The sequence below is a fragment of the Amia ocellicauda genome, chromosome 1 (assembly GCF_036373705.1).
Source record: "Amia ocellicauda isolate fAmiCal2 chromosome 1, fAmiCal2.hap1, whole genome shotgun sequence".
In the NCBI taxonomy this organism is placed as follows: Eukaryota; Metazoa; Chordata; class Actinopteri; order Amiiformes; family Amiidae; genus Amia; species Amia ocellicauda.
In genome coordinates this window covers 58,116,541-58,138,472 of record NC_089850.1, presented here as the reverse complement: position 1 = coordinate 58,138,472, position 21,932 = coordinate 58,116,541, and the positions used below count along the sequence as shown (strand labels likewise).

The 21,932-nt window shown below is 48.1% G+C and overlaps 1 protein-coding gene across 4 annotated transcripts in view; it reads left to right on the top strand.

Annotated features, from left to right (window-relative positions):
* The window catches only part of usp2a (ubiquitin specific peptidase 2a), a 45,568-nt gene that overhangs the window by 10,961 nt on the left and 12,675 nt on the right, over positions 1 to 21,932 (top strand). For 3 of the 4 annotated variants that reach the window (XM_066710783.1, XM_066710791.1, XM_066710801.1), the window contains one exon: positions 2,178 to 2,936. In XM_066710783.1, the coding sequence (XP_066566880.1) occupies positions 2,178 to 2,936 (759 nt within the window). Of the gene's footprint in view, positions 1 to 2,177; positions 2,937 to 18,163; positions 18,669 to 21,932 lie in introns of those variants that run through there. The other variant, XM_066710811.1, reaches the window with a different exon arrangement.

Here is a 21,932-nt window from a genome sequence, read left to right as displayed (position 1 = left end):
GACTTCTCTGTGCCCCTTTTGAATAAGAGCTGGCGTTACTGTGAGGGATCTGGCTGGGCTGTCTCAACACTGACCTCCGGGCAGCTTTCATTTTTGCAGGCTCCGTTTTGTTGCCCCCTTTTGCCCGGTCCAGTCCACTCCCAGCACCGTAATGGCCAGCAACCTTTCCCGTGACATGACGCAGCACTATTGTGGGTACAGATATCTGCTTAAAAGAAAAAAGCAAAGCGTCAGTTAATGTTGCTCTCGGCAGTGGTGCTCTCTCTCTCACTCCCCGTTATCTCCTTCCTCTCCTGTTCTTTCGGCCAAGGTATCTGCGGTTCATGTGATACTCTGGCGCTGGCTGGATGGATTGTTTTCACTTCCAGTGGAAAAAAGAAAACGCCAGAGAGGAACAGGGCAACTGCAGAGATGTTAGATGGGCATGCCGGTCTGCGTGTGAAAACTGCTGATGAATGTTTTTCCTCCTTTCATTTTGGCTTCCTCGTTCTCCCTCCCTCTCTCTGTCCTTTCTATTTATTTTTTCCTCTCCTTTCATTCTTCGGTGGAGGCCTTTATCATGGAATTTAGGGGACACATTAGCATTCCTCACCTCTGCTGAGATGTGAAATGCCACCTAATGGATTGGTTAGGTTGGGTTTTGTTTTACTGAACGAGTAAATGGGGGGTAATCAGTGTGTGAAGACCAGGAAATGCGGCACTTTGTCAAAACAGCCACAGTTTTAAGGGAAGAATGTCTGTTTAGTTGTGAGTGTTGTGACAACGGGGGTGCAGGGTTTATACCCGGAGCCGGGGCTCTGAAGATGGGGCTCAGGAAAACAACAGGCAGGATTATGGTGCTAAAGTGGCGATTTATTTACACAGTGCTTCAAAACAAAGTAGACAAACCAAATCAAACCTGGCTCCTCTTTGAGCCTGCCTAAACATATTGACACAAACACAACACACACACTCCTAGCAAACAATCCAGTCCGTAATCCAAGTCGTAATTGAAAGCCAAGTCCAAAGTCCATCACCGTAATTTCAAATGTGTTTTGCCACTTTGTCGCTCTCTCTCCACAACCAGGCTCTCCTCCACTAATTCCCCTCCACGGGGGTCCGGGCAGGTGTAGCACAGTGGGGGGCGGTCTCTCTCCGTGTCACCTGGTACGACATCACAGTGTGTTCCTCAGTTCAGCTTGTCAGTAACAAATGCTCACAAGACAATGAACAAAAGGACAGTGTGCTCCTTGCACCAAAATAGAACCAATCTCACACATAGAATAAAAGCAATGATTATATGTATTCAGATGTATTCATTGGTTAGGTTGACGTACTCTGCTGTGAAACTGGCTTCAGAGAGCAGACGGTGACAAACTGGAGTGAGGAAGTTTATTACTGTTACACACTGCTCTGAAGCTCCTCTGCCCGGAATTAGAGTAGGCAAGGAGAGAGAGCGAGAGAGTGTGGCAGGGGCTGTGTGGAGGTGTAGAACAGACTGCCAGCCCTGATTGTTGTTACTACTGCCGCTGCCGTTTCTGCGACGTCTTCAGGGAACCCGCCTCCGCTTTCCAGGCGTTGTTGAGTGCGCTGCAGCAGGGCCAACGCTCGGCCCTCTGTCGTCAGCGCTGGTGTGTGCCGTGCCGCGGCTCTGGGCAGGGGGGGGGGCGCGGCGTGTGGGGATCCACCATTCAAAAGGAAATGTACAGTGCTTTACCAGTTCGGCTCGATAGTGTAAACGCATCAGTGATCACCTCCCCTACAGAGTGCCAAAGCCTCGAGAGCTGCAGCTCAGACCCAATCTCCCTCTGCCGGCGTTCTCGAGCAGGGGCTGTAGAGCCCATCTGTCACGGCTTCTCAGGGGCCTGTGGAGAGAGCGCATTGCTTTGAGTAAAACAATAAATTATCTTTAGTTCAATGCACAGGCCTGTGATTTTGAGCAGGGTTTTTGTTTCCGGTCTGTACATCGTATGTCACAGGTGCCTTTCAGTCAGCGATTGACCGAGACTGGGGATAAATTGGCGATTTGTGTCGATATCCTAATCATGAATTCAAAGAAGTAGTTAAGTCCCAAGGTGGAACAAAAACCGAAACCCCTGCGGCCCTCGAGGACTGTAATGACCTGAACCATGTACATGCTGAGGTGGCTTGATGGAATTTCTCTCTCTCTCTCTCTCTCTCCTACCCTCCCCGTGCAGCCGATGCGGTCTGCCGCCGCCTCGCTGCAGCTGAGATCAGGCATGTCTCGCCTTTCCTCTACGGCCAAGCGCTACACGAGCTCCACCTACAGCAGCCAATATGGCTCCTACGGCTCCTCGCTGGGGTCCAGCCTGGGCTCCTACGGCGAGCGGGACAAGTACTCCTACAAGAGTCCCACCTCCTCCTCCAGCTACACGCCCTCCAGCTACCTGAGCACGGGCGCCGGGCGCACCCGCAACTACAGCACGTCCTCAGAGCCAGACCGGGGCCGCCCGATGCCCCGCACGGACCTGCTGGGCGGCCGGCGCAGCGAAAGCCTGAGCCGGACGCCAGTCAAGGCCTATGGCTCGGGCCTGAGTGGAGGGGGGGGCTACTCCAGCTACAGCTACTCCTCGAACCAGGCCAGCTACCTCTCCACCTCCTCCCCCGCGTCTTCCCGCATCACCCTCAGTCGCCGCAAGTCAGTCAGCCAGAGCGACCTGACCCGGGAACTAGCCTCCCTGGGGCTGTCGGACCCGTCACCCGGGGGCAGGGCGCTGGACGCCGGCTCGTACCGCAGCCGGGGCAGCGTCAGCAGCACTGGGAATGAGGTGAGCGACTCGTACGGCAGCTCCCGCTCCAGCTATGGCATCTCGCGCAGCTCCACGCAGGAGGCGCTCGGCAGCAGCAGCAGCAGCAGCCTGAGGAACAGCCGCTTCACCCCCTCCTGGGAGAGCAGCAGCCTGGGCCGAGGCGGCTCGCCCACCCGGGTGCCCACGGTAAGAGCAGCCCTGCCGCTGTCGGACCGCCAGCCCCTCTGCACTGCTGATGGTTCACTTCCTGTTCTAGCTGAGCCTTTGTTTTTATGTTTTAGTATTAGGTTGTTGTTTTATGGTTTTGGTTTTACATTGTAGTTCTCAAACTGGAGATTGCTGGAGATTTGTGCCTGGTTTCACAGAGCTTCGTTAGCTCTTGTCTTGGATTACTTCCATAAAATAACATTGAGTAGTCCATGAGTAGTGGTACTCTGAGTCTGTGAAACCAGCCCTAGTGTTTCGGCATCATCGCATTCACTCACAAACACTGGTCTCTAGTCGCCCCACCCACATTATTTTATTTTAGTTGACGAGTTTTGCCTTCACCACTTTGGTCCCACCCTCACGCTTGGGACCAAGCTTGGGGGGTCAATTCTGCGTTTTCAGACCCATTCCAACTTACAATGCCAATCATTTTTCTGCCATCGACATAAGAGGCTCAGCTGGAGTCAAAAGTGAATTCAGAAAGGACTTGATCTGATCTGTAATGGGAAAAACTGGAATTGACCCGAACCCTGGTCAGCCCTGTGCAGTGTGTCAATAGGAACAGGTGCCCCTCGATGCGCTGTTGTACCAGAAGGTGGCAGCAGACGTTGAATAATTGATTCACTGATAACAGGGCTGTGGACTGAGCACATGTTTAGGACCGTGCAGCACATTATGGTACATTATTGACCGTTGCCCTTGCATGAACATATCCAGGGTAAGTTTGTAGGTGAAATGCAAATGGCCATCTGTGTTGTAACTGTTGTGCTGGTGGAAACAAGGCTACAGTGTCTCCTAATATATGTTTAAAGTATATCTGTGACCAATTTAATGCACTGGGTATGTTCCCAAGACTGTAGAAATCCATGAAAACATATTAGCCATGCAAAATGGGTTTAACTGTTTACAATTACTATCTCAGGTGCCTGAAATGTTCAAGACATAAATCAACCACTTTTAGAGACTAAAGACTTTCAAGTGTAAGAATTGTCAGTGCTTGTAATGTGTGAAGGGACTGTGTGATTCTGCTCGAGCTCCACAAGAGGGTGCAAGAGCCCCTCGGTCCCTGCAGTCCCCGTGACGCGCTGCCGCTGTCAGTGTCAGTAGTCCTCTTAGCAAGTACAGCCCAAAAATAAAGAATTGAGTCACTCCTAATGAATACTTTGAGTCACCGCATTGTCGGCAAAGAGACAGGAGGTGAGAATCGCACCGAGCTCTTCCAGATCTGCTGGGACAGTTTGGCATCCGCTCTCTCTTTTTCTTTTTTTTATATTGAGCATTTGCCAAAAATAAACTCCAGGAATAAAAATAGTTTCCTTCAGGAATGGCAGCAGCGGTTTCTGAATCTGAAGGCAAAGGGCCTGTAGCCACAACACCACACAACATCTGTGGGGGGGAAAAGACTCATCTCATACTACTCATTTAAATACATAAATTAATTAAATTATAAGGTATTACATTTTGAGTGGCACACCGGATTAAACCCCAATGAGAAATACAAGGCCTTCTTCACTTGTAATGCATTCACCCTGACCCCTGCCATTCCCCCAGGCCATATATAATCTGCCCTCCTACACCAAATTGCAAGATTTATCACACACGTCACACAAACGCACATCCACAGGACAGAGTGGACCATGAGCCAGTGACAGGAGTGGTGCGTTGAGTGTGCGGGGTGTTGTTTGTGTGTGTGGTTGTTGTCAGGGCGCCGTGTCGATTGGGATTCCCTGGGCGTTGTCTGCTCGGGGGGAGCTGAGACGCGGTGATTGTTCCCCTAGGTATGCAGCTGCTACTGGGATGATCTGACACACCCTGCCTGTGCTGAACAGGCCGTGCTCTCAGGGGGCTGCGAGTCTCAGGGCTGACGTGAAAGTTTGAGTGTGAAGCCAGGGGAGAGGCCGGGCGGTGCAGCGCTGAATCATGGGATCAGCCTGAATTCCTTCATAGGGGCGAGAATGAAACGCGCAAGAGGATTTGATTGTGTAATATCAGGGCCCTTGGAGATGGCGTCTGTGTTTGTATTCGAGCTGTGCTGAGGCAGGGGATTCTGGGTCAGTCTGGGCTGAAGTCCCGCTGCTCCCAATATCCCCCGTCCGGCTCCTGCCTAGAAATGGTGTCTGCCAGCCGTGGACGCCAACCAAACGCGACAATTTCGTTCACTCCTCCCCTCCTTCACCGTGAATGGCTGCCATGGAGATATGCAGTATAATATTTAAAACTTTTGGAGGGTTACGTACTTTTGATTTTCTTTACGTCTCTTCAAACGATTGAAAGGCACCCGACTGTTTTTTAATTTTATTTTTTGTTTTTTTAACAGCTTTTTTTTTTACAAATTTAGAAAGACACAGACACACAGTACGCAGAGAGAGAGAGAGAGAGAGAGAGAGAGAGAGAGGAATACGTTGCCAAGCCCTGCGCTAGTGACAACTGGTGATTCACTGAGAACCGATCCTGAATTGTCCCCAGGAGGCTTTTGAAGCAGCGCGCGACTGAATCTGCACGCTTGTCTGAATTGCCTCCTCTTACTCCACTGAATTGTCAGTGACCTTTTGTATGTCCTGGAGTCTGACTCCCACCATAGCGTGTGCCACACCAGCCCAGTGTGGATGGCGTCTCATTCAAGTCTCCACTCGGTCACATGTTTCCGTTAGATTGCCAGGCAAGATCATTTGACCAGGTCCTTAAGTTGTTATCCCCCCCAGAGATTGATTTTCTCCTATAAGGGTTTAGTTGTCCTGTTTAGTTGTGGGGGGGTGCTTTGTAATATAAAAACTGAGCTATTATGGTGTGCAGTGGTATTTTATAATATAATAACCCAAATGGTCTTCGGTGATGTGGGGGGACGGATGTCCTTCCCAAAAACAAATACAAAATAATAATACTGGCCTTTCTCAAGACACAAATGAAGCAAACTTATTTTAATGCCACAAAATAACTGTCAGTCATGTATATATCTGTCAGTTTTACAATTGATTAAATTCATTTCATATCAACCCTGATTGGGTGGGATGCTGTTCCTTTATTGAGAGGACATCTCTGAAAAGGACTTCATTTTCCCAGTGCCATTATATAATGGTGAATGAAGTGCCTTTGGACATGTTAAATTAACTTTATAATCTAATATCCCAGCTGGGCTCTCATGGTTGGGGGGCTGTCCTGGTGGCCTCAGCTAAGCGGCCTCTTGCTCCTGCAGATCTCCATCAGAGAGGCTGGCTGGTGACAACAATGTGGTCACGTGACACGAGGCACATTCTTTGAGCCTCGTGAACATTTTTGGGTGATGGTGTACATCCAGGAATTTCACAGCTGACTGAGTGCACAGTTCTTTTTTTATTTTGTAATCGTTCCTTTATTTCTTTTTCTGCTCCTTGTCCTGCTCTCGGGGTTTCTCTGTGTTTTCACCCACAGGTTACCTGCTGAAACTAAGCACTTTGCATCCTTCTCTTTGGCTTTTCCCCCAGTTGAAAGATGGCAGCCATTAAAGCAAACCGAAGCCCATTCTCTCCCGCCCCAGCTGTTCTGTCTTTAACTGCTTAGCTTATGATTGGTACACAAATAGACACCGAGCTTTCAATGTGGCACTGGGATGCTTTTTCACGCCTTGCTGTTTCCCCTTCCAAACCCTTGCTCTCCTTATGTCATCCCCCTGCCTGTACTTCTAGTCCAGTCCGTTTCTTCTGGCTTCCCCCTGAGATCCACCCAATGGTCCCACTTATCAAACCCTCAGAGCACCTGCAATAAATTCATGGTCTGCTATTGAGAAACAGTCACTCTGAAGAGAGCCCTTCACTTTGGTTCAATAATCTACCTTTATATACTGTATATACACAAAATATACATTGTGCCCTCCAGCTTCATTCATACCCCTGAATAAATAGGAACAAAAGACATCATATAAAAGAAAGATTTACAGATTGGATCATGTGTCCTGCTGATTAAAGTCAAAAAATATTTTACTGTATTCATCTTATTCTGCACAGAACAAAGTCATATTGGTCATCAATAATTAACTTAATTCCAGAAGACAGGAGGGTCACATTTATTCACACTTCTAAGTATTCAAAATCCAATAAGAACAAATCTGCAACAACATCCTGCTGTTCGGAAGTCCAGTGGGAGCTTCTGGAACTAATAGAGGTCTCTGAAGATTTCCCGTATTCACACATTTATTCTGTGTGAAGAAATGTGATGCTCCTGTCTCTTGAAATTAAATTAGTTTCTAACAAATATGACTTTGCTCCGTGTCATGCTACGAAATTAAATGTATCAAATGTTTTGACTTTTGTCCCAGCAGGACACATGATCCAATCCATAAATCTCTCTTTTACATGGTGTGTTTTGGGGTTTGGTTATTCAGAGGTGTGGACTCATCTGGGGGGCACTGTGTGTATGTACATACAGTGACGTTGTTTGTATTGGCTGTAAGTCACTTTGGACAAAGGCGAATGCGTGAATGAATTCTGTTTCCCAGGAGCGAAATGGAAATCGTCTGGCCTGAAGCTCTGCAGAAAGGCAACCTGAGCTGGTTTAGCAATCGAGCACATGCACACAGCTTTCTGCATGGGAAACGTTTCATATGTTGTGTTGAACCCAGTGGAACCTGTTCCTGCAGCCTTGCTCTCAGGGGCCCCGGGGCCTGTGTCAGGTGATGTTAACCCAATGCCAGGCAGGCACACAGGAATGCTGGCTAACCTGCACCCATGGGTCATGACCGTCCCCTCTGCCCCATCTGTTGCTGCTTGTTGCATAAGCCACCGTGTGTCTCCTGTAAACACTGCGCCCGACTGTCATTTCCTCTGAACTGACTTGACTCATCCGGTGTTCTCTATGCAAATAACACCGGGACTAATGCCTTTGACCCAAGTAGTGATATTGCCCTTCCAGTTCATCTCGGAGGTGTTCTGTCTATGGGTCGGAGGCCGGGAGGTTGATATTTTTAGTGCTGGTTGTCCGTCACTCATTGTTAGACTCCCAGCTTTGTGTCAGGGTGCGTTGTGGTCTTACTCAATGAACAGGCTGTTCATGTAAAATTCTGCCAACGTTAGGAATACGCCGTAGTTTGGAATATGATAACGGGTACTTACGGCCATTGTGATGCCAGAAAGTGAGGTAAGAGAGGCGAGTAGGTTTTGAAATACCTGAAATACTGCCAAAACCAGCATGTTATACTTGCAACCACCTTTGAACTTAATATCACGCAACTCAACTTGTAGAACGCCACACCAGGAAATTCACTACTTCCACCAGCACCACTGCCCCTGCCATTGCTAATACTATGACTACTAATCATTCCCAAAATAAGGAAAGAAATGTATAAATTATAATAATAAACAGTCCCAGCCGGCCTTCTCTCTGTGCCAACAAACATTCATGCCACTCTATATCTTTTCTCATTCACTATGACGCGTCCTGGTTGGGCAGCTGATCTCGGTGAGGAGAGAACTAGGAAACCGAAGCCGTTCTTCATTCAGCTTTCGTTCGTTCGTCCTCATCAGCATCGACCCGGTGGTGACGAGGGTTGCCATGGCGAGAGTGATTACCCCCTGTCGCTGATTCACTGCTATCACTAAATCCTTAATCAATTTGCCCAATTAGTGTATTGCCATCCACGTCAGCACAGAGCTGCGTTCCCATTGGACTCTCCTTCTCTCCCCTGCCCCCCCACTGGGCCAGAATTAACCAAAGGTGCTTATTTTCTTATATAAAGGAATTGGCTAATTCTGTTCAATTGATTACAGCCACCCCTCTGTCTGTGCCGCCTCCTAAAGGGTCACTCCAAATCCCAGCTGCAGTGATCATGCTGCCCAGCCCTTTGCCCAGCTGCCACTTTGCCTGCACTGTGCTCTCTTGCACTCTCTTGGTCTCTCTCTCTCTCTCCCTCTCACACACTTGCTCTCTCTGCCAGGACTGCTGCCCTCTGGGAACAAGAGTGAACTGAATAGCATCTGCCGTCACCACAGTAGCCCTTCAAAACAGCCACTTGTTTTGGTAACGGATACAGTGCTGTGCCTGTTGAATGGGAGAGAGGCAGCAGAGAACATACTAGACACATGGTCTTCAAACCCCAAAGCAAACAATGTATTTTCAGAGTAAAATACCTAGCTCTCTTGGCGGCGCTTGGCTGTCCATGTGTGAACTGGTCCCTTGGCATCGGAGATGGCCGCCCTAGAGATGGCATCGTTCACAGTGGTGAATGCCATATCATTTTAAAGTCCAGTCACAGTCAGTCATTAATGGAGATTATATTGTGTGACTTGGGATGGAATTAGAATAATAATAATAATACAAAACTAATTGTATCATTTAATTCTATATGGATTACATGTCCGATCACAGTTGGCCGAGCTCAAAGATGCCACAGGTCAGAGATGCTGTCCCCTGCCCTGCCCTGGGGACAGATCCCACAGTCCTGCTTTAGGAGAGGTCAGTCCTTCCCCCTAGACAGTAGCAGGCGAGAAGTTGTTTTTTCTTTTTTGTTTCGTTTTGTTTGTTTTCCATTCTGACCCCATAACTGTTATCTTTATGTAACATTTTAAGAGGTTTCACTCTGGGGATAATCTGGGTGGCTCTGGGTGGCCAGCACAAACATGACTATTGTTTCTGGATGATCCCACCACCCAGCTGCCCATGGTCGAATCGGGTGGCTGTTCTAATTGGACTGTGTGGTGCAGTTCTGCCGTAGCAGTATTAACACATTTCCCTTCTTTGGCCTGAATAATCCCTGCTCTACCAAGAGGCCTCAATTGTTCCCCTTCTTAAGATCCACAGCTGGTCGGTGGAAGAAATAAAGAAAGTATTCAGATCCTGAGAACACAGGTCTATTGGGCAATCTGGTTGTTGGTAGCTTGTTGATATAAAAACATTAACCCCCTGGGGCCTGTTTATATGGCAACAGAAATCCTAGTGATCGGTGGCTGTAAGAACTTAAGTTAAATTTCTGTTTCGTTTTTGCCTTTAAGCGGTGCTTGGGTTTTAAGGTGTTGCACAAAGGGCCTCAACACAAATTTTAGGCTGCATAGAGTAGAGTACCATCTTCCGGTCTACTGTATTTACCTACTGACGACTGGATTAAGTTGTTCCAGTGGTTGTAGACAATTTGTATTTTCCCATCATATTTATTTTGCTCATCTCAGCCATCTACCAGTACACACACACCCCCCCCCCCCCAGCATTTATGTCAGCACCTCGGAGAGCCAACGCAACACTGATCACAGCCATGCTACAATCACTCCCCCATCTGAACTGATAGGAACAGTACGTACTCTCCTTTTTCTTCTGGATGTTCTGACTAGCACGGAACAGGGAGGGTCCTGTCCATGCGGCCGTTATCCCACCAGCGAGGAGAACGACACTGAGCACAGGAATGCAGGCCGATCTCTTCAGAAAGCATATAGAGAGGATGGAGTGAAAGAGGATGGAATCAGAACAGCTCTGCAATAACCTAGAGTGGCTGAACTGGAAGAGGCGAGAGGGAACGAATGACAGCATCCCGATCTCTCGATAGGGCTGCGGGGTCATGAGTCAGGGCTGGGCCGGCCCCTATGGAAGAACACCGTAAACAGACGTCTTTGTGCATCTGTCTGTTGGCACAACACTCTCAATAGTGGCTTATATATGAGGTTGTGCAGCTCCAGTGCTGGCCAGCTGTATTTGTTTCTGGTTCACTTTTATTGCATCTTCATTACTTAATTGGACTTTCTTTGTAAACTGAGGATCGTTTGTTCTTTAATGTATTGGGCCTTTTGCTTTTGACTGGATTTTTGTGTCTTTTTTTCTTCATGGTCAACTGGCTGAACTTTGCCAAGGATGTTTCAGTCTCAATCATACTCTTCTCTTATTCGCTTACTGGTGTGTCACTGGCTCAACCTATTAACACACAACCTATTAACGTATTATAAATCACACCTGTAAGGATTGGACAAACAAATATCTTTCCAAAGGATTTTTTTTTTTAATTCAGACTAAATTTATCGATCAACCCCCCATCTCACCATCTAAGCATGGTTCAGTCCAGGATCTGCTGTAACTGACCTACAGTAGCCGAATTGTGTTGTGTTTTTATGCTCGTTAAACGTACAAATGCACAACCTGTGAAACTGGCACCACTAGAAGAAGTGTCTTGAAATGCAGTTAGTAACCGAAGGATTTATTTTCCCTCATAATCCTATACACAAGATTACATTTTTACACTTGATTAGAGGTATAGGACAGTTTGGGGAAACACTACTCTGTCATTAGCTGGATTCTCATATGGGTGGCTTACAGGTGTCACCCAAAAACATAAATTCAAGGGAAGCATTACGTATTACAGCAAGTGCAAAATAAACACACAGCACATCCTAATGGAAGTAACATCGAGTACACAATACAGAGCTGTTGTTACATCAACATTGCATGCAACAGGGTGTGCTGGTGCCACTTTTCCTGTAGTCGCTTGCCTAGCACTCAAGCCTGGCTGCTCTCTGTGTGTATTGCTTTACTGCCCCCCCCAGCACTGCATAGAGAGGCCTTTAGGCTCCTTGTCTGTTTGTTGTGCACACAGGCTCCAGCAGTCACAAGATGCCTGGGAACAGACTGTCCCATTTCCCTGTGGCCTCTGTGTTGCCCTGCCTTTGGAATGCACGCCGCAGTGTACACCCCCACCTCCTCCCAGCTCACTTTGCACTATGTGTAACCTTCTCAATAACTAGACTTGCCTCTGGTGCTGTCTATCATTTATTCATTTTTCTCTATCTATAATGGTTCATTATGGTGCAAAATGTCACATCCGCGTCGATTATCCCAGCCTCTTCTGTTCTGGTAGTAGAATTGGGGAATTGGGCGCTTTGGGGAGTGAGCCAAACGGAATCGACCCTGACCCTGCCTCTTAAGGGGAGAGGACTGTTCCTCGTCAGGCCAGAGCAGCCTCTTCAGTAGTGGCGTTCTCCCCCGTACTTCTCCTGGAGTTGCTCTAACAAGCTGGTTGTGTTACGTCGACGGCAGCGGCTGAGTTCTGGTGCCAGGGCTGCGTGTGAAGAGCCGAGGAAGGGAAGATTGCAGATATGTGGGCAGTAGTGCGAGAGAACCAGTGGGCGAAGCATCACGTGTTTGGGGAGGGCAGGGAAACACGATCTTGGTTTCTGTGATCTCAATGAGACAGAAATGTTTGACAGCGTGAGAAGGAACCCATTGGAGGGTGTGGTGTGGTAAATAAAATAAATAAAACCAATAATAATAATAATAATAATACAACAATTGGAATCTGGAGAGAGATATTTCTCTTATATGTTCCCAAGATTTGCAATCAGCAGTTTTTAATCACTTGCCACTATGACCCTCATACAGGCCCAGGGATGAATGAGAATGGTTACAGATTTACAGTCAAATCTAGAAACCACTCCCCTAGTCTTGCAAGAGCCTTCAGACTCCCCCCCTTCCCCAGGGCACTCATCACTCATGTGGCACGGCTGGTGTGGGGCTGTGCAGATCAGGTGCTGGGAGGTGTGTCCGAGGCAGCGATCCAATTTGCTTTGCATGTGTAGCCATGTGCGCCGACAGACTGTCTCTGTCTACAGCACCAACAGTGGAGCTCGGGCGAGGCGAGGAGCAGGAATGCACGCTCTCACTGAGATCGGCCCAATAACTGAGGCCAGTGCAGTAGCCTTGAGCTGAGGAAACCCAGTCCCTCTCAACCCCAGTTGTGTGCCGCCCCTTAGGTAGACAATTTTACCTTCAGACTGTGACTTGTTACAAGAGTAAGTGCAGTAAGTCTGTTGTTACTGGAGCCTCTAAGCCAGGGTTCTTCCAATCCAGTCCTCAGAGGCCTCAATGCAGCAGGCTAGGGAAGTTCGCTTTAAACCTGAGGAAGACAATTCCAGTGCTGGAAAGGGTCCAGGCTCTAGAAATGTCTCAATTAGCGAATAATCAAGACCTGGAATAATTGAGACCCCTGTTCTGATCAGTACCTGCATAGGAGCCAGGATACAGGGTGAGATTGATTTGGTGGGTAACTGGTTGGTTGAATTCCCTGATTTAAGGGCTCTGGTGGATTTGAAAAACAGATGTATCTCTGCCCTGGATTTGAGTTGAAGAGTGCATACCAGAGGTGATTTTATTTTTTATTTTTTTATGACATAATTTTCCTGACAGTGCAGTGTGTGCGTATGCAGCCGATTAATCTGCGACCTGCATCTCGGGCCGTGGTGTTCCTTATCGCCACTCATGAGACCTCAGGAATCCCAGGGTACGAGATCGGCAGCAGATAAGATGCCATCTGTCTTGTCCGCTCCACTTAGAAAGCTTGTGCCTGTGCATCTCCTTAAATAATCTCCCATCACCTGAGGAAACCCAGTCCCTCTGAACCCCAGTTGTGTGCCATCCCTTAGGTAGACAATGTTACCCTCAGACTGTGACTTGGCTCTGCTTGGAAGTCTGAGCTGCAGGGCCTAACCTGTGTTGCAAGAGTAAGTCCAGTAAGTCTACTCTCACTGGAGCCTCTAAGCCAGGGTTCTTCCAATCCAGTCCTCAGAGCCAGCGTCGGCCTTACACATTATGCCCCCCATTGGCAAGATATAAACATAGTGCCCTCTCCCCTCCCATTCATTTAAACACACACAAACGCAACTCTAAATCAGTTAATTACCACACAATCATGTTGATAATGCAATAAATGTACCAAAATGATGAACAATTTTAGTAAGAAAACAATATTACCTTAAAATTATGAATTTTTTTTGCTGCAAAGGCATGCAGGGCTTCCTCAGATCCAGGTTTTGTGCAAGTTCGTGTTCTACTGAAATGATCGCAAGTCAACCATTCAACCGATCCTGTCACTGTGGACCACAGATCATTTTTGATCAATTTCAACATTAAGAAACTGCGCCCCCCACTCGCAACAGTGACAGGCAATGCCAGCAGTATTGTGAGAGAAATGAACGCATTTGGAAACATATATGATACGTAGGGATGTGACGGAACTGACAGAAATCCGCAACCGTCGAATGCGGATTTTAAAGCATTAAATCCATTGAATGCGGATGTGAATACGGATGCGGACATAGCGTAATTAGTTGTAGGTTGAGGGACAGTTTGTATTTGCTAGTATTACTGTAAAATCAGATTGCTACAGTTTTTATTTAAAAAAAATGAAATATTCAACATTTTATTTAAATGCCGCCTTGGATTTGAGTTGAAGAGTGCATACCAGAGGTGATTTTATTTTTTATTTTTTTATTACATAATTTTCCTGACAGTGCAGTGTGTGCGTATGCAGCCGATTAATCTGCGACCTGCATCTTGGGCCGCGGTGTTCCTTATCGCCACTCATGAGACCTCAGGGATCCCAAGGTACGAGATCGGCAGCCGATAAGATGCCACCTGTCTTGTCCGCTCCACTTAGAAAGCTTGTGCCTGTGCATTTCCTTACATAATCTCCCATCACCACATGACTGAGGTGGCTGGGCATGCCTAGTTGGCACACCTGCTTTCCACGAGCCCAGAAAAAAACGTCTTTGTCCCATCTTTTTGGTGATCCTCTTCACCACTGACCAGAGGAGGGTACTGTGGACAAGTCCAGGGACTGCTGTGAGACCCACACTTGACAGCTGTCCCCAACTATAGAAGTTATTTGTACTGGCTTGGCCACACAGGGATGCACTTCTGCAATCAGGGTTACAGATCCCTGCCTACCTGTGCTCAAAGACACCCAGCAGTCCCACACATAATCCAAATGTATGTGTATTAATAATAACAGGAATTGTTGGACAGAATAGCAGGCAGTGGTAGAAATGCTAAGTGCTGGCAGTGGTGTTTTTTTTGGCAGCATAACAAGTAGTGGGTATGACTCCAGTGACCGTAGTACCAGCTCAGGACAAAGTACAAAGTGATAGCAGCACCGTGGAAAAGCTGTGTGTGCAGAGGTAGAGGAGGCAGAGGCGTCTGTAGCCACAGTAAGAGAATTAACCGTGGAAGACGTGCTTCAGATTCCCCTCCTCTGTGTGCCCTCAGATCTGTGCACCCGAGCGTAAGGCCAGTAATCAAATCACACCTCAAGCACTCCAGTAGTTGATGGACAAGCCGGGAAGGTAGCGGCACACTGCAGTCGCCCTCCACGTGGTTACGGTGCAGCTGTCTGCCAAGGTGCAAGCTTCAAGACTTTTTTTTCTTTTCCTTCTACGTGTGCTCTCTGCAGAAAGCCTTGAAAACCTCCAGCTTGTGAACAGGCCATTGTGGGGAGAACGGGCTGGAAACTCTTGTCACACAGACTGCTTTTGGCAGGAGAGCTTGGTGTTTGCACTACGGAACCCTCAAGTGTACTTCTAGGAGTTTTGCTTTACTATAGTGTTCAGTAGTTTCCTATGTCTTCACTGTGCTCTCCAATCATGCCTAAGAAATCAGTGTTGTGGTGTTCAGTGTCGTAAAGCACAGAGAAGGCGTGTTGAACCCATAGGAAACTAATTGGTGAGGCACTCACTACGACACATTAAAACACTCATTCCCCAGGCTTAGTGTGCGGAGGGGAGAGCTGTGGGCCGTGCTCAGCAGGTGCCATTAGAGTGGTTCTCGCTGCCTGGCCTCTCGATAAGATTACAGCCCTAATGGATGCAGTTATTTCCATAATAATAACTCTGCTGATGAAGGGGAAAGTGCAACGGCCTCCCGATGACAACAGGCCAACTCAGGCCACCCTGTTGATAGACTCGTTGTCGCTTGTGTCTGGACCCCCCCAGCCGCCCCCCTTCCAGTTGTATTTCTCCCCTTCCTTCAGTAACAGCAGCTCCGTCACAAAGGCACGTGGAGACTACAGTCATGATCTACTGTCTAGAATTATAAAGAAGGACAAAAAAGGGTGGGTGAGTGCGTTGGTGTGTGTGTGTGTGGGGGGTCTCTTTTGTGCACAGCTGTTGCATAGATTGTTACCAAGGGCCTCCATGCTAACCGGACTGCTTGTGACAGACCGGGCAGAACCCGAGGCAAAGGGGCTGCGGGGCCTCGTGTGGACGGGTCATGAGTCTGGACTGTGTGTGCCGCTCTACAGACAGTGGGACTATACACAGAAGAGCGAGAGACTGCTGTCTTCAGTGTACTCACTGCGAGGCACATTTAGGCTTAATGCTTGACAATATCCTTTCTCATAGACCGCCCCATTCTTTCCTCTCTTCCTCGAGAGTGCCTTTTCATTCCTCCCTTCCAGATCATCCCGGGAGTGTCCTGGGCAATGGGTCTCGTGGGCTGGGCTGGGCCGTGCAGTCTTTCTGTTCTATTCCCACGTTGGAGACTGGGTGAGCTAAGGTGCTGGCAAGATGCAGCAATTACCCTAGTCCCTGTGCCCTTCTCCGACACCAGCCCCTGCACAGTGCCTGACCGCTGGCACCGTCCATTGGCAGAAGAGAGAGAAATGGTCACATTTCTAGTGGCAATGGGGTGTGTTGGACATTTGTCCAGGCTGTTAACTTCTACCAGCACACGCTCAGCTAGCGTGGCAAGCTTACGCCAGCGGAAACGGTGAAGAACTGCATGCACCGCAGGCAGCGCCGGAGGATATACATCAGGGCCGAGCTGTGGAATCAGTGCTGGCTGCTCTTTAAAGGGGCTTGGTAAAAAATAAAAAAGGGCGGACTTGAATGGCTTCTATCGAGCGCGGAGATGCCAGGCAGCCAGCGCTGTGGTCTTTGGTCAAGGCCACTTTGATAAAGAGAGCCTCATAAAAGCAGGCATCTCCCCGCCAGTGAAACACGGCAGCCTTGTCAGCTGCCTGAGGAATCCTCCCGTTGCGTAATCTGCCACTCGAGTGAAGAGGAGATTAGGCATTTATTACCTGGGAGAGAGAGCAGCCCTGGCACTCGGGTCGTGCATGCACAGTGTCATCAGAGCGGAGTGGCAGCCAGGTCGGGCGTTGGCTTTAATCTTGGTCCCTGGTGATCGTTGTATTTACCCGTCTGTTTGTCACACTGGAGACCCGGCGCCGATGGATTCGTGCAGAATCTCACTGACAGTTGCCTTCATTAAATCCTACAGCCTGCCCCTTTGATGTATGCACTGCTGTCCTGACTGTGTAGTTCAGATTTTCTCCGCCAATTACAAGTGCACACAGGGCCCTAACTATTATTATTCATATTTAGTATTATTATTGCAAATGAGATGTGCGCTTAAACAATTGTGAATGTTATTATTTGATTGATGCCTTTTCAAAACATGATTGCACACCTCGCACATCTGCAGTCGTGGGTTCGTGGCAAAACACCACGCAGGCTTGGCAACAGAGTTTCAAAGACACGGGAAGGCGCTTGTGATCCGATCTCCTGTAGTGCGGTGCAGGTGGAGGGACGTGAGAGTCTTGAGTCGGTCTGGGACGCCGGTGTCCGGTGTAGGGAAGTGGGTCGGCTCCAAGACACTGGTGTCCAGAGGTCTGGTCAGGGTGCTGGTTAGAGCTGAGGGGAGGTGCAGCACCTGCGCTGTTTATTTTGCAGTACTTTCATACCCGGTCTGTGGAGACATTTCAAAACCATTATTATTAATGGTATTATTATTGTTATTGATACAAGGTTTGTGCAAAGACAACACAACTTTGTATTAACACAAGTCTGTATGGGGAAAGCACATTATTCGTTAAAAAAAATCCACATTATCGTGTTAAATACATATTTATATATTTCTTACACAATAATGTGTTTTACCCACACAGACACGTGTTAAAAAGACATTATTGTGCTGTGCTTTGGTGAATTTGAACAGTTTTGTTGTCCTTGAACAAACACACACTGTAATACATTTAGCACATTATTTTTAAGAGCCCGATGGGGCGAATGGCCTCTCGTTTGTAAACTTGATGTTCTTAAGAGTGCATTTATATTTTCTATACGCCGTGAAAACGAGCGGATTTAACAATATATTATTATTACTATTATTATTATTATTATTATTATCATGATCCTTATTATTATTACACTTTAAAGCACGTTTGCAGTGTAAGCGAGTCCTCAGTGAGGGCCAGCTGTCACTGCGCTGCGATACAGCCGAGCAATAAAACCCCAATATTTAAAGCTGTGAACACGGCAGGTGTTGGAGATCTTGAAAGGCTCGGTGTTTTGCAGTTCACACGTTTGATGGCTGTCGTTGATATGAAGGCGCGGTGGCAGCGGCCCCCCCTCGCGTCCCCCCGCCGGTGACGCGCAGTGACGCGCCGCGCTGACGTCAGAGCCGGGGGTGCAGCGAGAGAGCGGCGCTGTCGCGGCTCATTCCCCCGGAGCAGGACGGCCGAGCGCGCCGGTCAGGCTCACAGAGGCGCCGCGCCGAGGAGCTGCGTGCAGGCAAGAGACGACAGGACAGGATTGGTCTTTGTGTTTAGTTAGCGGGAGAAGTCAAGAGTTCAATCCCGTCTGCACAGCGGAGACCAGGGGGAATTAAGCAGAAGACCCAGCGCCTTCTGGAAAAATAATTACCGGGAAGAAGCTGCGATAAACCCGGGAGCCGAGTGCAGAGCCCCCGCCAGTCAGCGCAGGCCGGTCCGCAGGAGACGTTGCATGTGTGCACATCTTGAGCCGCACACTTTTGAGCGGTTCTCTCCAGTGCACCATGCCCAGCATGCGGCAGTCCTACACGGTGACGGTGCCCGAGGACCCCCCGTCCGCCGGCTTCCCGTTCCTCAAGCAGGAGATGCGGCGCAAGACCACGGCGGTGTCCGGCTCGGTTCTGGTGTCGACCTTCGTGGGGCTGCTCATTAATCAGGCCAAGGTAAGAGCGCCCGCCGGCGGGATCTCCAGTCCGCACGCCGATAAGCGCTCCTCCGGACACGTTTATGTAACGGGGGCTTTTAGTGCTTCAACTCTTAATGCAGCGCATGTAATCCGCACCGTAAGTGCTGAGCGGCAGATAAGAGTTGCATGTGTTGAACGCATACCTTTGCTAGGCTGCTTATGGTGGTTTATCAAACGGTATCAAGATTGTGCAGTCCGCCCTGCTGGAATGGAAGTGTTGCACATTGTGATGACCATCATTATTAGAATAAACCTGACGTAGAAGGTAGTTATGTAATCCGAAATCTGTGACGCAAATGTGCGCTACACGCTTCTGATTAGACCATTCATACGTGTATGTTTATGTATAGACGCGGATCTGTACGTGTGCGGTTGTGCTTTGTGGTATTAACCTCGCATAAGTCTCGGTGGATACAGTTTGAGTAGCGCATGACAGGAGACGTCTCTAACAGCCTGTGCTGGACCCCAGTTAGCGGATGCAGAGGTTTTTATGTATTTATTGTGAGCAGGAGGACGAGGATGACATTATTATTATTATTATTATTATTATTATAAAAATACAGCTGAACCGAACTGGAGATGGTGGGCTTTGACTAGTCGGTGCCGCTTATTGCCGTGCAGCTGACTGGGGTTTGTAATAGAAAGCAATCGCGTTATATCCGCCCCCCGTGGGGACTTCGGGACTCTGAAGTTTGCGCCGCTGTAATGAATAAGTCGCTCAAAATGAATTGCACAGCAGTTTTCCTCCGCACTTCTAAAGAGCTCGGGATTTTTCCACACGACTACAGCACCCAAATATGTATTAAACCCTGGAAAGCGCTTGGTTAACGTGTTCATCAGCATAAAAGGTCAGGTTAGAGGAGCGCAGACTGTAAACTCTGCCTGACCAGGGCTTACCCTGCCAATAAAGCGCCTATAAATAGCAGCCAGTTTCTTCGAAGCTTTCCTTATTTAAATACACAGCTCTTTGCATTAATTTTAGATTTTCAAAGTGCTGTGTTAATAATAATAATAATAATAATAATAATATTATAATAGTTACTCCTGAGGTCATTGCAGTATTCACTGCCAGTTTGCATCAATAGTGTGAGGTTTGCTATCCATATTTGTTTCTTTTATTCCTGGTTTAAATGACTGGTCTGTAGTTTATTGGTAACAGTGTAACTTTCTAAATTGATCAGTTCAAATCGGGCAGTACACCAAGTTTCCAAAAAGTGCTTTTTCACCCCGCCAAAAAAAGAAAAAAGTACAAGATTAAAATGATCATCGTCATCAGCACTGAAGACTGATGACGAACACAACCCCAGTGTAGAAGTGACAACCTCCCCAGCGGCCCCAGCCCTGTCGCCACACACGCCCCCCTCGCAGCTCTCACCCCGCTGTCAAATCATCAGTCATCAGGCGAAGAGGAATTCCACATCAACCCGTGGGAGCATTGCTGGGATTCTTCTGCCCCGTGACAGGCCATAAAAGGAGCCCACCAAACACCTTACCACCCTGACGCACTGTAGTGTGTAGAATCCTGGATAAAACCCCAGATTCCCTTTATTGGTGGAGTGGAGACAGGGCCACGCGCACACACACACACGCTCCTTCCTTTATGTAGATGGTTTCTTGGGGAAGTTACCCTGCCTGATGTGATTACAGTAACTCTGCTGCAGTGTGCCTACACAACCCTCTTTACATCAAATCCTAAATTGTGATGGTGGGATGGGGATGACCTGAGCACTGATGCACAAGCAGATCAATGTACATCCGCTGTCCACACCAATTCCCACTATTGTCATTCTGGTGTACCAGTGCTGAGGAGCACTTTGGTGGCGCCGGAGCTGACGCAAACTCAATTTAATGATTTATTTTGGCAAGGGATGGCTGTTGCCTGTGCAGTTTTTTAATTGAGGTATGTATGAAATTACATAAGACTCTGTTCATGATTACCTCTCAGCTTCCCTGATAGTCAAAGGTCACTGAGCTGCGCTGATGGAATGTTCGCTATCAGTGAACTTTTTTTCCTGTTGGAAAGAATTCCTTTCTTTTCTGAGAACAGCTTATCGCTCTCATGCACTGGTGCTGATTGTTCAAGTGTGCTGAACCGCCGAGCAGGCTGTACAGATAGTTATGCCCTGTATCTGACTGTCGCAGAATGCTGCGGGACGACTTTCTCCGGGTCGTTCTCAGGTGTTGCAGCTCGTGTTATCGCTGCTGACGCAGCGTGTTGCGTCTGCTGAGGGACTGGGGGCAGGTCTGAACTCCTGTGACCCAGGCAGTAGGCTGCTGGAGACCAAGCATGTCTTCCTTAGGTCTGGTGCAGTTTTTTTTTTTTTTTTATGTAATCAATCCTTCTCCTATTGGAAGACTTTACATTTCACAAGAAATCCATCTTTTTTTCTTTCTCTTTCATTTGTTCTTGCACTCAATAGAGTCATCCCTCTGTTGGGCTTTGTTGAACTTAACCAATCCCTTCTGCAATGGCCCCTTTCTCTCACTCTCACTCCCTCCTGCTCCTCAATTGTTCCCCCCCACATCCTCACTTTCTCATACCGTCCAAAACAGTTTTTACTCCCTGTCATCTCCCTCTCTCTCTCTCTGTGACCTTTGACTGGCGTGCTGGCAGTGTGTGTGAATGAGTGCTGTGTCTTCAGCAGCGGCAGCTCGGTGTCTCAGAGTTGTTTATGAACCCTCAGCTGACAGAAGGCAAAGGAAGGTCAGAACAAAGTGTTCTCCAGCTCTCACCGAAGGCCCGGCCAGCTAATGGCTTCTGCATTCCACAGTGCAAGGTGGCACAGTGGGACACCATGTCTCACCCTGACTTTCTTCCCCCAGCCCTCCAGCTACAGCAGTCCAACTAAACACCTGTGGCAGTGCATGACTCAAACACACCAGCCCATGGTTTAGTACCATGTCTCCTCACTGATGCTTCTAAACCATGGCTGTGCACACAGTTCAAAAAGTCACCCACAGTCATTAGATGTTTTAAATATATCTTTCTCTCCAATAGATTTTATCGGTTGATAATGAGAGTGAGTTAAGAGTTAAATCGTCCCAGTGCCTTCGTGGTAGGAACCTCACTGAGAGTGTGTGGGATGTGCTAGGCAGACCCAGGCAAAAAGAGCAGAAGTCACTCCCTCCCACACATGAACACACTGCTATTCCGAGCTGCGAAATCTCTGCGTAAACACGGCTGACTGTGACTTTTATTTAGAGCTGAGATCTCGCTGGGATGCAGTGTGGATTGCTGCTG